Source organism: Callithrix jacchus, chromosome 4, assembly GCF_049354715.1.
Source record: "Callithrix jacchus isolate 240 chromosome 4, calJac240_pri, whole genome shotgun sequence".
NCBI classification, from domain to species: Eukaryota; Metazoa; Chordata; class Mammalia; order Primates; family Cebidae; genus Callithrix; species Callithrix jacchus.
In genome coordinates, this window is record NC_133505.1 from 106,014,601 (window position 1) to 106,030,641 (window position 16,041).

Sequence of the window (16,041 nt, forward strand, 5' to 3'; positions counted from 1 at the left end):
CAAGTATTTCTTTAAAATTTGACAATTTTTAAAGTACAATTGTACAATCTTGATTTACTCCCTAAACTTTTAAGTGTTATAGCTATTACCAACTGTAATTTTCTCACTGGTTTTTTTCACACTGTTCTACAAGGGAGGGACTATGGCTTGGTAGAAAGAACTCAGGGCTGGCTTCTAGCTGCTTTTTAGGTATGGGTCTCTGGAAACACAATGAACTGTGCTAAAAAAATTTGTTTTATTTGTGGCTCACTTTTCTTATCTTTAACATTTGATAACCTCCAGAGTATCTTTCATATTCAAGGTTCCGTGACCCTGTGACATTATAACCCACAAAAAGCAGTAATTTCCAATATATAATACAAGACTCTAGGTTTCTGACAATTTGGTATGATAAGTGCCTTCAAACTACTGGCCATATTTAAGATACATTTTACTAATTCTGAAACATTTAGTCTTTATTCAGGAGAAATTATTTCTATTAAGAGAATATAAAATTATAAAAAAATCTTTAAAGTAGAAGCTACAAGCCATAAGTAAATTAATATATAAGCAATTTTTACTCATTCATTTTATTAATTGATGATCAAAGTTTAAATGAGGAACCTAGAATTGAATAAACATAGAATAAGGATAAATTATTTTTTGATCAAGTGACAAATATCCAAGTATCATTATTAACTTCACTTGAGAGTAAACATGTATACATACCTTGGCCAAACATATAAAACACATAAAGAATCTTTATCAAACCACCTCTGATAAATCTGCATATAAATATGCTTATGCATAGAAAAGCTATATAAAGGAACAAAAATAAATTTATTAGTCACTCTTTTTATTTTCTACTTTGATTAAATGCTAAAGCTCCTTACGACTCTTAGTAAATACAATTTAAAATAATTCATTGACCAATTACTTGACGACTATTGCGAATGCTACTAGAGAAAGGTCTGTGTTTTAAAACTACTTAAGTCTGAGAGAGGACTCAAGATGGCGCTGTGAGAACAACCCAGGATTGGAGCTCTTCTCGTTGAATCCGCAAACGGTGAGTCAGAGCGGCATTTCCAGACTGATCTTTGTTGCCCACAAAACGGGGAAACTCCCAAGTATAAAAAAGACACGGGACGCCAGGCAGTAGGTCTGCCTGGCAAAGCCGGCAGCCGGGGCGGCGGCGGCCGGCCCTACCCAGCAATCCCCACAGGGTGCGCTTGTCCGGGTGCCCTGTTGAACCAGCAACCTGAGACTTGAGAGGGCTGGACTTGAGACTGAACGAGACTTGGACAGTAGGCCAGCCCAGGGGATTGCAGGGATTGGGATACCCAGTGGGATGAACAAAACCGCTATTTCAAACTATCCCGAGCAGACGGTCCGAGACGCTCTGTGGGGGAGGGGCGTCCACCATTACCGAGGCAACCCGCCCAAACTGAGATACACGCCCACTGCTGACGCAGCCAGCCATTGCCGAGGCAACCCGCCCCAACTGAGATACACGCCCATTGCTGACACAGCCAGCCGTTGCCGAGGCAACCCGTCCCTACTGAGATACACGCCCACTGCTGACGCAGCCTGCTGTTGCTGAGGCAACACACTACAACGAAGAGACTCCGCCGCAGGGCGTGGCAGAGACCACAGCAGAGCCGGCAGGAACAGCGTGAATCACACAACAGCAGGACAGAGCCTCGGCAGCCAAACAGTGGCTAGTCTGCCTTCTAGCTGGGCAGGACACCTGATCGGACATCCAAAAATAAAGCCCAAACCCCTCAACACAGAGTTTTTGAGAAAAAAAAAAAAAAGGGTTTTTTAATGAGCTCTGTTGCAGCAGAATCAAACATAGCAGCCTAACAGTCCTGAATGAACAACAGAGTGCACAGCTCAGCAATTAAACCCCTATAAAGTACAAACTGTCTCCTCAAGCAGCTCCCTGACCCCTCTATATCCAAAAGACTGACATTAGGCAGGCATCATCCTGGGACAAAGAGAGCAGAAAAGAACCTGGTAGCATCCCTCGCTGTGCCACAGCTACTAGAGGTGCACCCCAGACAAGCAGGGTCTGGAGCGGACCTTAGCAGTCGTACAGTGAAGCGGCTAGACTGGTAGAAAAAAAACCAAGCAACAGAAATACTTCATCATCAACATTCTGGGTGTCCACTCAGAGACCCAAACGAAAAGTCAGCAAGTACGCAGATGACCAGCGGACAAATCCACAAAGATGGGAAGAAACCAGCGCAAAAAGGAGGAAAACACCCGAAACCAGAACACCTCGCTTCCTAGAAAGGACCAAAACTCCTCACCAGCAAGGGAGCAAAGCTGGACAGAGAATGACTGTGATGAAATGACGGAATTAGACTTCAGAAGATGGATAATGAGAAACTTTTGTGAGCTAAAAGATCATGTATTGAATCAATGCAAAGAAACTAAGAACCTTGAAAAAAGATTTGAAAAAAGATTCGAGGAAATGATAACAAGAATGGATACCTTAGAGAGGAATATGAATGAATTAAAGGAGCTGAAAAACACAATACGAGAACTTCGCGAAGCATGCACAAGTTTCAATAGCCGAATTGACCAAGCAGAAGAAAGAATATCTGAAGTCGAAGACCAACTCAATGAAATAAAATGAGAAACCAAGATCAGAGAAAAAAGCGCAAAAAGGAATGAACAAAGTCTCCAAGAAATGTGGGACTATGTGAAAAGACCTAACCTACGTTTGATAGGTGTACCAGAAGGGGACGAAGAGAAAGAATTCAAGCTAGAAAATACTCTTCAGGACATTATCTAGGAAAATGTCCCCTACCTAGCAAGACAGGCCAACACTCAATTACAGGAAATACAGAGAACACCACAAAGATATTCTGCAAGAAGAGCAACCCAAGGCACATAATCGTCAGATTCAACAAGGTTGAAATAAAGGAGAAAATACTAAGGGCAGCCAGAGAGAAAGGTCGGGTCACCCACAAAGGGAAGCCCATCAGACTCACAGCAGATCTCTCAGCAGAAACACTACAAGCCAGAAGAGAGTGGGGGCCAATATTCAACATTCTTAAACAAAAGAACTTTCAACCCAGAATTTCATATCCAGCCAAACTGAGCTTCAGAAGTGAAGAAAGAATAAAATCCTTTGCAAAGAAGCAAGTACTCAGAGATTTTGTCACCACCAGGCCTGCTTTACAAGAGCTCCTAAAAGAGGCACTACACATAGAAAGGATCAATCAGTACCAGCCATTCCAAAATCACACTGAATGCTAAAGAGCTTCAACATAATGAAGAATCTACAACAACTAACAGGTAAAACAGCCACTTAGCATCAAAATGGCAGTATCAAATTCACACATAACAATATTAACCCTAAATGTAAATGGACTAAATGCACCAATCAAAAGACACAGACTGGCAAATTGGATACACAAAGGCTCAAAATAAAGGGATGGAGGAAGATTTACCAAGCTAATGGAAAGCAAAAAAAAAGCAGGAGTTGCAATTCTCATCTCTGATAAAATAGACTTTAAAGCAACAAAGATCAAAAGAGACAAAGAAGGCCATTACATAATGGTAAAAGGATCGATACAACAAGAAGAGCTAACGATCCTAAACATATATGGACCCAACACAGGAGCACCCAGATACATAAGGCAAGTTCTTAATGACTTACAAAAGGACTTAGACTCCCACACAATAATAGTGGGAGACTTTAACACTCCACTGTCAATACTAGACAGATCAACCAGACAGAAAATCAACAAGGATACCCAGGGCTTGAACTCAGACCTGGAGCAAGCAAACCTGGTGGACATTTACAGAACTCTTCACCCCAAATCCACAGAATACACATTCTTCTCAGCACCACATCACACCTACTCTAAAATTGACCACATAATTGGAAGTAAAGCACTGCTCAACAAATGCAAAACAACTGAAATCATAACAAACAGCCTCTCAGACCATAGTGAAATCAAGTTAGAACTCAGAATTCAGAAAATAACTCAGAACCGCACAGCTTCATGGAAACTGAACAACTGGCTCTTGAATGTTGACTGGGTAAACAATGAAATGAAGGCAGAAATAAAGAAGTTCTTCGAAACCAATGAGAACGAAGACACAACGTGCCAGAACCTCTGGGACACATTTAAAGCAGTCTCTAGAGGAAAGTATATAGCAACAAGTGCCCATATGAGGAGAATGGAGAGATCCAAAATTGACACCCTATCGTCAAAATTGAAAGAGCTAGAGGAGCAAGATCAAAAAAACTCAAAACCAAGCAGAAGACAAGAAATTACTAAGATCAGAGCTGAGCTGAAGGAGATTGAGACACGAAAAACCCTTCAAAAAATCAATAAATCCAAGAGCTGGTTTTTTGAAAAGATCAACAAAATAGACAGACCACTAGCCAGATTGATTAAAAAGAAAAGAGAGAACAACCAAATAGATGCAATAAAAAATGATAAAGGGGAAATCACCACAGATTCCACAGAAATTCAAACCATCATCAGAGAATATTACAAACAACTATATGCGCATAAACTAGTAAACCTGGAAGAAATGGATAAATTCCTGGACTCCTGTGTCCTCCCAAGCCTAAACCAGGAGGAAGCTGAAACTATGAATAGACCAATAACAAGGTCTGAAGTTGAGGCAGCAATTAAGAGCCTACCACACAAAAAAAGCCCAGGTCCAGACGGGTTCACAGCCGAATTCTACCAGACACACAAGGAGGAGCTGGTACCATTCCTTTTAAAACTATTTCAAACAATCCAAAAAGAGGGAATCCTTCCCAAATCATTTTATGAGACCAACATCATCCTGATACCAAAACCCGGCAGAGACCCAACGAGAAAAGAAAACTTCAGGCCAATATCCATGATGAACATAGATGCAAAAATCTTCAATAAAATATTGGCAAGCCGATTGCAACAGCAAATCAAAAAACTTATTCATCATGATCAAGTAGGATTCATCCTGGGGTTGCAAGGCTGGTTCAACATACGCAAGTCTATCAATGTAATTCACCACATAAACAGAACCAAAAACAAAAACCACATGATTATCTCAATTGACGCAGAGAAGGCATTTGACAAAATTCAACAGCCCTTTATGCTAAAAACCCTCAATAAACTCGGTATCGATGGAACGTATCTCAAAGTAATAAAAGCTATTTATGACAAACCAACAGCCAATATCATACTGAATGGGCAAAAACTGGAAGCATTCCCTTTGAAATCTGGCACTAGACAAGGATGCCCTCTCTCACCACTCCTATTCAATATAGTACTGGAAGTTCTAGCCAAAGCAATCAGGCAAGAAAAAGAAATAAAGGGTATTCAAATAGGAAAGGTGGAAGCCAAATTGTCTCTATTTGCAGACGACATGATAGTATACCTAGAAGACCCCATTGCCTCAGCCCAAAAACTCCTGAAACTGATAAACAACTTCAGCAAAGTCTCAGGATATAAAATCAATGTGCAAAAATCACAAGCATTCGTCTACACCAATAACAGACTTAAAGAAAGCCAAATCAAGAGCGAACTGCCATTCGCAATTGCTACAAAAAGAATAAAATACCTTGGAATACAACTCACAAGGAACGTAAGGGACCTCTTCAAGGAGAACTACAAACCACTGCTCAACGAAATCAGAGAGGACACAAACAGATGGAGAAACATTCCATGTTCATGGTTAGGAAGAATTAATATCGTGAAAATGGCTATACTGCCCAAAGTAATTTACAGAATCAACGCTATCCCCATCAAGCTACCATTGACTTTCTTCACAGAACTGGAAAAAACCACCATGAACTTCATATGGAACCAAAAGAGAGCCCGCATAGCCAAGTCAATTCTAAGCAAAAAGAACACAGCGAGGGTCATCACACTACCGGATTTCAAACTATACTACAAGGCTACAGTAATCAAAACAGCATGGTACTGGTACCAAAACAGAGATATAGACCAATGGAACAAAACAGAGGCACCGGAGGCAACACAACATAATACAACTATACAATCTTTGATAAACCTGACAAAAACAAGCAATGGGGCAAGGATTCCACGTTTAACAAATGGTGTTGGGAAAACTGGCTAGCCATGTGCAGAAAGCAGAAACTAGACCCCTTCCTGACACTTTACACTAAAATTAACTCCAGATGGATTAAAGACTTAAACATAAGACCTGGCACCATAAAAACCCTAGAAGGAAATCTAGGCAAAACTATCCAGGACATAGGAGTAGGCAAGGACTTCATGAACAAAACACCAAGAGCATTGGCAACAAAAGCCAAAATAGACAAATGGGACCTAATGAAACTCCACAGCTTCTTCACGGCAAAAGAAACAGTCACTAGAGTGGATCGGCAACCAACAGAATGGGAACAAATTTTCGCAGTCTACCCATCTGACAAAGGGCTGATATCCAGAATTTACAAAGAACTCAAACAGATTTACAGGAAAAAAACAAACAAGCCCATTCAAAAGTGGGCAAAGGATATGAACAGATACTTTACGAAAGAAGACATATATGAGGTCAACAATCATATGAAAAAATGCTCATCGTCACTGGTCATCAGAGAGATGCAAATCAAAACCACATTGAGATACCATTTCATGCCAGTTAGAATGGCGATCATTAAAAAATCTGGAGACAACAGATGCTGGAGAGGATGTGGAGAAAAAGGAACACTTTTACACTGTTGGTGGGAGTGTAAATTAGTTCAACCATTGTGGAAGACAGTGTGGCGATTCCTCAAGGCCTTAGAAATAGAAATTCCATTTGACCCAGCAATCCCGTTACTGGGTATATATCCAAAAGACTATAAATCGTTCTACTATAAGGACACATGTACACGAATGTTCATTGCAGCACTGTTTACAATAGCAAAGACCTGGAATCAACCCAAATGCCCATTGATAATAGACTGGATTGGAAAAATGTGGCACATATACACCATGGAATATTATGCAGCAATCAGAAATGATGAGTTTGTGTCGTTTGTAGGGACATGGATGAATCTGGAGAACATCATCCTCAGCAAACTGACACAAGAACAGAAAATGAAACACCGCATATCCTCACTCATAGGTGGGTGATGAAAAATGAGAACACATGGACACAGAAATGGGAGTACTAAACAGTGGGGTCTATTGGGGGGAAAAGGGGAGGGCCAGTGGGAGGGGGAGGTGGGGAGGGATAGCCTGGGGAGAAATGCCAAATGTGGGTGAAGGGGAGAAGAAAAGCAAAGCACACTACCATGTGTGTACCTACGCAACTGTCTTGCATGCTCTGCTCATGTACCCCAAAACCTATAATCCAATGAAAAATTAAAAAAAAACAAAAAACAAAACAAAAAAAAAACTACTTAAGTCTTTAAAATCATAATATTTTCTGTATGAAAAAAGACAATGAAAGTAAACAATTGCTTTTTAATTATCACATAAGATGTTTCTGACCCATTGTGCTAGGTCTTCAGAAGTCCGTATTATTCACTGAGTTCTGACTGTTGCACCTTAGAAAAGTGAGAATGAAGACCCCTGAAACTGTGACCATGACACAGTTTCAGATTGACGTTTTACAGGAGCATCTGGCTGTGCCTGTAGGTCTCTAGCCTCAGCTGTTGAAATAAAATGTCTCAGATGCTACCTCTCTCAGTTTGTAGTTCTCATGTTGTTTACAGAACCATTCAACCAGATATGCACTTAAATATCTATCCAGTTATGAAATGTTACCTAAAAATTCTAGAGTAAAATAAATTGGGTTAAAATTCACATCTGAGTTGGTTCAAATACAAGTTTATCCAAACACAAGTGAGATATAAAAATAATGCAGATCAGGTGGTTAACTCTTTTTCTAGAAAGGACTGATTGAAAATTGGTTTCAGATGTTTATGGAGCAAGCAATTTTATGTATTTAGATGAAGAAGGTGGGTTTACAGATTTTGCCCACAAACAAAATAACAATATTTATCTTAGTGTAGGACCCAGGCTTTAAATGTATTGTTTCCTTTTTTAACTACATGTAAGTCTAAAGAGAAAAAGATAGATGTAATGAATACCATGAAAATGTAAGGGCTAATGACTTTTTGTGCCTTGGAACAAACATGTATACTGTAACCTAAAGGGAATGCTTTTAAAATTGTAACATAAAGAGACTGTTTCTTAATGGTGCTACAAGTCCAAAAGTAAAGTATTATTATTAAAGTGTTATTATTATTATTAAAGTGCAGATGCTAGTTTCTACAGTTTGCAGGTGTGAGAACAAAGGTAAATCCAAAAGAATGCTTAAAACATCAACTCATTTCTATCAGACTTTAGTTCTCCTCTTGTAGGGCTACAGGAGAAAGCAAAAGAAACTCCAAGTTACTGGGTTCTCCAGTATGATGAGTACAGGTTGTCAAGGTGGTGCAATAGAAAAGAAACAGGTAGAGTTGAATGTTAGCCCAGCTCCTAGATAGCCATTGAAGCATTAGGCCTATGAACTTCTCTTCTCTGAGCCTTAGTAAACAAAGGTAATAATACTTATTTCACAGATTACATGTAATTTTACACATTGCATGTGTGCAATAAATGATAACTGTTGCTCTAAAAAGTGGGGCTTAGTTATTGAAGGAATTAGATTGAACCATATAAAACTGGCATTTTTTAGATAAAAAATAGCCGAATTTCAGACTTCATTGTAAGGTGATACCCTCCTAGAAACCTTGAGGACACTGTTACAGTGAGGCCACAGTGTGGAGGGCAAGGTCATGTTCCTTGGTGAGTTTTGAGTCAATGGCCATGGATGGCCATTTTCATTAGTGACTAGTTTAGAACATGCTGAAATAGTATACATCATCATGAAGCTTAGGTATATTAGACTATCCCATTCCCTACCCATAATGTTGATCAACATTTTGCATCTTGCTAAAGTTAGCATATTAAACTCATTGCATTTGCATGCTCACACTTCTGTTCCATGCTGATAAGTCACAAGTACATAAGAAGAATGGGCATAAACATATTTGTACACCTATCCTTTCTAATAATACCAGTAAAATAGACAATCACGTTTAGATTCATGGTGATCTTTCCTAAAAGTGTGATTTCAGAGTATTTTCCATATTGTTGATTTCCTTCTCAGTCATTTTCCTTTGGATTTGAGGCAGACGTTTCTGGAAATTTCCACTCAGCAGGATGTAGAGAAAAGGGTTAATGCTGCTGCTGGCATAGCTGAGACAGATGGAGAGGTAATAACCCACATAGAAGGCCAGTGTGTGCTGTTCCATCTGTAAGTTCACCAGTTGTATCACATGATAAGGGGCAGCACTTAGGATAAAGACTGCCACCAGCACCAGCACCATCTTTGTCAACTTCATCACTCTCTGTTTTGGTACACTGGGATTGCAACTGCAAAGGAAACAATCCGATAGACAGAGTATAAACAACCTTAGAAATTACGGGCAATATATTCCTAGGACCTTTTGGACAGTTCATAATGGCTTTGCAGTGAAATATGAAGCTCATTATTATAATCCTACTTACTCAGGGCATTGTAATACATTCTTTTTTATTCTTGTTGAAAACTTTCCAAAGTTTCCAAAGCTGGAACATTTTTTTTTGTTAAATTTTTATTTTTATTTTTTGTGAGTACTTGGTAGGTGTATATATTTATGGGATAAATGAGATGTTTTGATACAGGCATGCAATGTGTAATAATCATATCATGGAGAATTGGGTATCCATCCCTTCAAGCATTTATACTTTGTATTACAAACAATCCAATTACACTCTTTCAGTTATTTTTAAATGTACGATTATTATTGTCTATAGTCACATTGTTATGCTATCAAATACTAGGCCTTATTTGTTCTTTTGAGCTATTTTTTAATACCTATTAATATCTTCACCTCACCTCCAGGCCCCCACTACACTCCCCAGCCTCTTGTAACCATCTTTCTACTTTCTGTGTCCATGAGTTCAATTGTTTTGATTTTTAGATCCTACAAGTAAGTGAGAACATGTGACATTTGTCTTTCTGTGCCTGGTTTATTTTGCTTAACATAATGACTTTCAGTTCCATCCATGTTTTTGCAAATGACAGTATCTCATTCTTTTTTATGGCTGAATAGTATTCCATTGTGTATACATACCGCACTATCTTTATCTATTGATCTGCTGATGAATACGTAGGCTGCTTCTAAATCCTGGCAATTTAGATAGCCAAGCTTTTCAACTGATGTGATCCTAATTTTCCATTTTTGCTTTAGTTGCCTTTGACTGTGGAGTAAGAAATTTTTGCCCAGACCAATGCCCTGGAGATTTTCCCCAATATTGTCTTGTAGTTTCATAGTTTGAGGTCTTAGACTGAAGTCTTTAATACATTTTGATTTAATTTGTATATATAATGAGAAATAGGGTTCTAGTTTCATTCTTCTGCATGTGGATATCCAGTTTTACCAACAGCATTTATTGAAGAGACTGTCTTTTCCCCAGTGTATATTCTTGGCACCTTTGTTGAAAATGAGTTCACTGTAGATGTGTAAATTTGTTTCTGGGTTTTCTATTCTTTTCCATTGGTCTATGTCTCTGTTTTTATTCTAGTACCATGCTGTTTTGGTTACCACAGTTTTATAGTATTATATGAAGTCAGGTAATGTGATCCCTCTAGTTTTATTCTTTTTGCTTAGGATGTATTTGACTATTCTGGGACTCTTGTGGTTCCACATAAATGTCAAGATTGTTTTTTGTATTTCTGTGAAGAACATCATTGGTATTTTGATAGAGGTCGCTTTGAATCTGTAGATTTCTTTGGGTAGTATGAACATTTTAACAATGTTGATTCTTTCAATCAACGAATGTGGGATATCTTTCCATTTTTTGGTGTCTTGTTCAATTTTTTTCATCAATGCTTTATAGTTTTCATTATACAGATCTTTCACTTCTTTGGGTAAATTTTTAGGTATTTAATTTTATTTGTGGCTATTATAAATGGGTTACTTTTTTATTTCTTTTTAAGATTGTTGACTCTTGGCATATAGAAATGCTACTGATTTTTTGTATGTTGATTTTGTATGCTGAAACTTTACCGAATTTGTTTATCAGTTCTAATAGTTGTTTTATGTGTGTGTGTGTGTGTGTGTGTGTAGTCTTTTTAGGATTTTCCAAATATAAAATCATGTCATCTATAGACAAGGATAATTTGACTTTTTCCTTTCCCATTTGGATGTCCTTTATTTCTTTCTCTTGTTTAATTTCTCTAGCTAGGACATCAGTATTCTACTGAGTAACAGTGGTGAAAGTGGGCCTCCCTGTCATGTTCCAAATCTTACAGGAAAGTCTTTCAGTTTTTCCCTCATTCAGTATACTAGCTGGTGTCTGTCATATATGGCTTTTATTATGTTGATGTTGAGGTATGTTCCTCCTATACCAAGGTTTTTGAAGGTTTTTATCATAAAGGGATGTTGAATTTTATCAAATGTTTTTTCAGCATTTGACATTTCAATTTGATATATTGAATTTAAATGATCATATGATTTTTATCTTTCATTCTGTTGATATGATGTATTACGTTGATTGAGTTACATATGTTGAACCATCCTGGCATCCCTGGGATAAATCCCACTTAGGATGAATGAGATTTCTAATATGCTGTTGAATTTGGTTTGCTAATATTTCATTGTGAATATTTACATGAATATTCATCAGAGAGACTGGCCTGTAGTTTTCTTGTTTTGATGTGTCTTCGTCTGATTTTGCTATCATGGTAATACCAATCTTGTAGAATGAGTTTGGAATTATTCTCTGCTCCTTCATATTTCAGAATAATGTGAATATAATTTGTATTAGTTAAATGTTTGGTAGGATTCAGTGAAGCCATTGGGTCCTGGGCTTTTGTTTCTTGGGATACTTTTTATTTTGGCTTTGATCTCATTACTTGTTATTGGTCTGTTCAGGTTTTGGATTTCTTCCTGGTTCAATCTTGGTAGGTTTTATATATATATATAGGAATTTGTCCATTTCTTCTAGAGTTTCCAATTTAATGAAATATAGTTGCTCATGATAGCCACTAATGATCCTTGAATTTCTGTAGTATCAGTTGTAATGCCTACTTTTTTATTTCTAAATTTATTTATTTAGATATTCTCTCTTTTTTCTCAGTTAATCTGCTAAAGATTTGTCAATTTTGTTTAATTTTCAAAAACCAGATTTTTGTTTCATTGATCTCTTGTATTTTTTTTCATTCCAATTTCATTTCATTCATTTCTGCTTTGATCTTTATTGTTTCTTTTATTCTACTAATTTTGGGTTTGGTTTGCTCTTGCTTTTCTAGTTCTTTAAGGTACATTATTAGACCATTTATTTGACATTTTTTCATCTTTTTGATGTAGGCACTTAGAGCTATAAAATTCCCATTTAGCACTGCTTTTGCTGTATCCCATAGGTTTTAGTATGTTGTGTTTCCAATATCATTTGTTTCAAGAAATTTTTTAACTTTCATCTTAATTTCTTCATTGGCCCACTTGTCATTCAGAAGCATACTTTCTCATTTCCATGTGTTTGTATAGTTTCCAGAATTTCTCTTGTTATTGATTTACAATTTCATTCCATTATGGTCAGAGAAGATGTTTGATATTATTTCAATTATTTGAATTTTTAAAGACTTGTTTTTTGACCTAACATATATTCTATCCTTGAGAATGATCCATGTGCTAAGGAAAATAATGTATATTCTGCGGCCGTTGAATGAGATGTTCTGTAAATATATATTAGATCTATTTGGTCTACATTGCACATTCAGTTCAGTGTTTCCTTGTTGATTTTTATGTCTGGAAGATTTGTCCAAAGCTAAAAGTGGGTTATTAAAGTCTCCAGCTACTATTGTATTGGGGCCTATGTAGCTGAATGCTCCAGTGTTGGGTACATATATATTTTAAATTTTTGTTATATGCCCTTGCTAAACTGACACCTTTATCATTATGTATTAACCTTGTCTCTTGTTAAAGTTTTCATCTTTAAATCTATTTTGTCTGATGAAAGTACTCATGCTCTTCTTTGGTTTCCTTTGGTATTAAATATATTTTCCATTCCTTTTTTTTCAGTCCATTTGTGTCTGTGTAGTTGAAAATTTGTTTTCTGGTTGTTTTGTGGTGTTTGTTCTCTTCCTTCTTTCTTTCCTTCCTGTCTTCCTTTAGTGAAGGTGATTTTCTTTGGTGATAGAATTTAATTTCTTGCTTTTTATTTTTAAATGTATCCATCATATGTTTTCTGACTTGAGCTTGCCATAAGGCTTACAAATACTCTTATGAGTCATTATTTTAACCTTATAACAACTTACCACTGTTTGCATAAACAAGCAAAAAGAAAACTAGTAAAAACCTACTAGTTTTATATCTTATTGTATTATCTGTGTCTCAAAAAGTTGTTGTAGTTATTTTTGATTGGTTCATTATTTAGTCTTTCAACTATGGCAAAAGTAGTTTACACACCACTGTTACAGTGTTATAATATTCTACATTTTTCTTGATATTTACTATTACCAGTGAGTTTTGTAACTTCAAGTGATTACTTATTGCTCATTAATATCCTTTTCTTTCTGATTGAAGTACTCTCTTTAGCATTTTTTGTAAGACAGGTCTAGTGTTGATGAAATTCCTCAGCTTTTGTTCATCTGGGAAAGTCTTTATTTCTCCTTCATGTTTGAAGGGTATTTTTGCGGGATATACTATTTTAGGGTATAATTTTTTTCCTTCAGTGTTTAAATATTTATGCCACTCTCTTCTGGCATGTAAAGTTCAAAGCTGGAACATTTTGAGAGACCAAATAAATAACAAAGCATTAAATTATGACTCAATGTATAAAATAAATATATCAGTCTATACTAATATGAATATTGAATAAAATGAGGAGAGAAGAGCCAGACCTTCTTTACAGAAGAATTACAAATAATATAGGGATTCTTATGTAGATACTCCTTTTTCAGGAGTTGGAGCTTAATTTCCATCTTTTTGCTTCCCCCTTGAAGGTAAGCTATGTTTAGTGACTCATTTCCAAAGAATAGAATAGAGAAAAGGATATACAGTAGTTTCATGGTGGAGAAACCTAGCAAACACTGCCTTAACCATGTAATCAAGGCTAAACAGTGATATAATGTAGCTGTCATGTGACCCCAGATATACTGTGATACATTGATTCTTCTATATAAGAAGAGTTGATTCTTTTCCAAAAACATGTAAGTACAGTCTAATCATAATACAATATCCAACAACCCAGATTGGGAACATTCTACAGGATACCTGGATAGTACTCCTTAAGACTACGAAGGTCATGAAAAATAAGGAAAGAGTGAGAAATTTACAGATTAGAGGACACTGGGAAGACATGATAACTAAATGCAGTGTGCTATTCTCGATTGAATCTGGAACAGATTGAGGACTTTAATGAAAAAACTAGTGAAGTCCAATAAAAAATAGAATTTAGTTGGCTGGGCGCGGTTGCTCATGCCTGTAATCCCAGCACTTTGGGAGGCTGAGGCAGGTGGATCACAAGGTCAAGAGATTGAGACCATCCTGGTCAACATGGTGAAACCCTGTCTCTACTGAAAACACAAAAATTAGCTGGACATGGTGGCGCACGCCTGTAATCCCAGCTACTCGGGAGGCTGAGGCAGGAGAATTGCTTGAACCCAGGAGGTGGAGGTTGTGGTGAGCTGAGATGGCGCCATTGCACTCCAGCCTGGGTAACAAGAGTGAAATTCTGTCTCAAAGAAAAAAATAATAGAATTTAGTTAACAGTAAGGTAATACAATTTTCTTTGTTTTGATAAATGTCCTAGATGATGTAAGATATTAACAATGGGAAAACTGAGTGGGAGGTATTTGGAAACCCTGTATACATCTGCTGTACTATCTGTCCTATATTGCTACTATTTACTTTTCAGAAATGCAAATTATTCTAAAATAAAACATATTTTAAGATTCCAATATTTAATCATGTTATTTCATATTTAGGCATTTAAACATTAGGAAATGTTTCTGGGACACGGGGGAAACAGATGAACAAAACTTGGGAATAATTTTAAAAGCATGGGAACTAAAAGTCATTTGAAGACAATGATTCCCCTGCAGTTTATCAGAGTAGGCACTGTCATTCCTCTAATTTCTTGCATGTGTATGAGATTTGTTTCATAAGATGCTCTTAGCATTTCTGAGAAAAGTGTCAGAAGCAAAATGATCTTATTTGGAGAACTGTTTTAAAAAGGCTCAGGCATTCTCTCCAGCTATTGGTGTCTGATATTCCATATGATTTCATTTTAACCTTCTCACCAACTCAGCTCCCTGGGATACATTTATAAGCTAATTTTTTTCTATAACTGTGGCTACTTCCTTTTTATTCCCAAATGGATTATGCTTTATTAATGTAAGACAAAAATTAAAAGGTTGCACATAACATCTAAGATATTTACATATGCATGCAAATCTGCATTATGAACAACAGAAACAGTTAAATAACTGTTAATAACAAATATAAAATTATTCTTGAAATAGAATCTTGAGTTCTGTATGCATTTAATGAAACCATTACATCAGTGATTTCAACATCTGTCACTGAGAGATTCTTTAGCTGTTTATTTAGTACATGTCTTATTTTCCAGAAATTCTTTGTATAGGCATATATCAATGTCCACATGTCTAAATGTGGTATGTTTCAAATCACTTTTGCCTAAGTTTTTGTTGTAGATATCTTAGGCTATCGAAATTGTTCTTTTAACAAATAAAGCAAAAAAGGCAAACACTTACCATCTGGCATCCTTATTCTGTTGATACATCTCCCAAGTATAGCATAAAATTAAAATATAGCACACCAAAATCAAGGGTAGAGGGAAAAAAAAAGTTGTTATAGTCAAATAAAGTGTATACCTGTAAAATGAGAGAGAGAGAACACCATTATATTAATTGAATTAGAAATTGGCTTTTGCAGTTTCCAAGATATGATTCTTTCATTTTTCAGAGTCCAGGATAAAAGTCCTTGTGGAAAAGCTCAAGATCTTTGGTTGCTTTATTGTAGAGAGGCCCTGATCTTCA

The 16,041-nt window shown here is 36.7% G+C and overlaps 1 protein-coding gene across 1 annotated transcript in view; it reads right to left on the reverse strand.

Moving 5' to 3' along the window:
* Positions 1 to 427: 427 nt before the first annotated feature.
* The window catches only part of MCHR2 (melanin concentrating hormone receptor 2), a 64,808-nt gene continuing 49,194 nt past the window's right edge, over positions 428 to 16,041 (reverse strand). Inside the window, exons 5-6 of the mRNA XM_017971280.5 lie at positions 15,757 to 15,876; positions 428 to 9,368 (exon numbers count right to left, since the gene is read on the reverse strand). Of these exons, the coding sequence (XP_017826769.2) occupies positions 9,053 to 9,368; positions 15,757 to 15,876 (436 nt within the window). The 3' untranslated portion in view covers positions 428 to 9,052. The remainder of the gene's footprint in view (positions 9,369 to 15,756; positions 15,877 to 16,041) is intronic.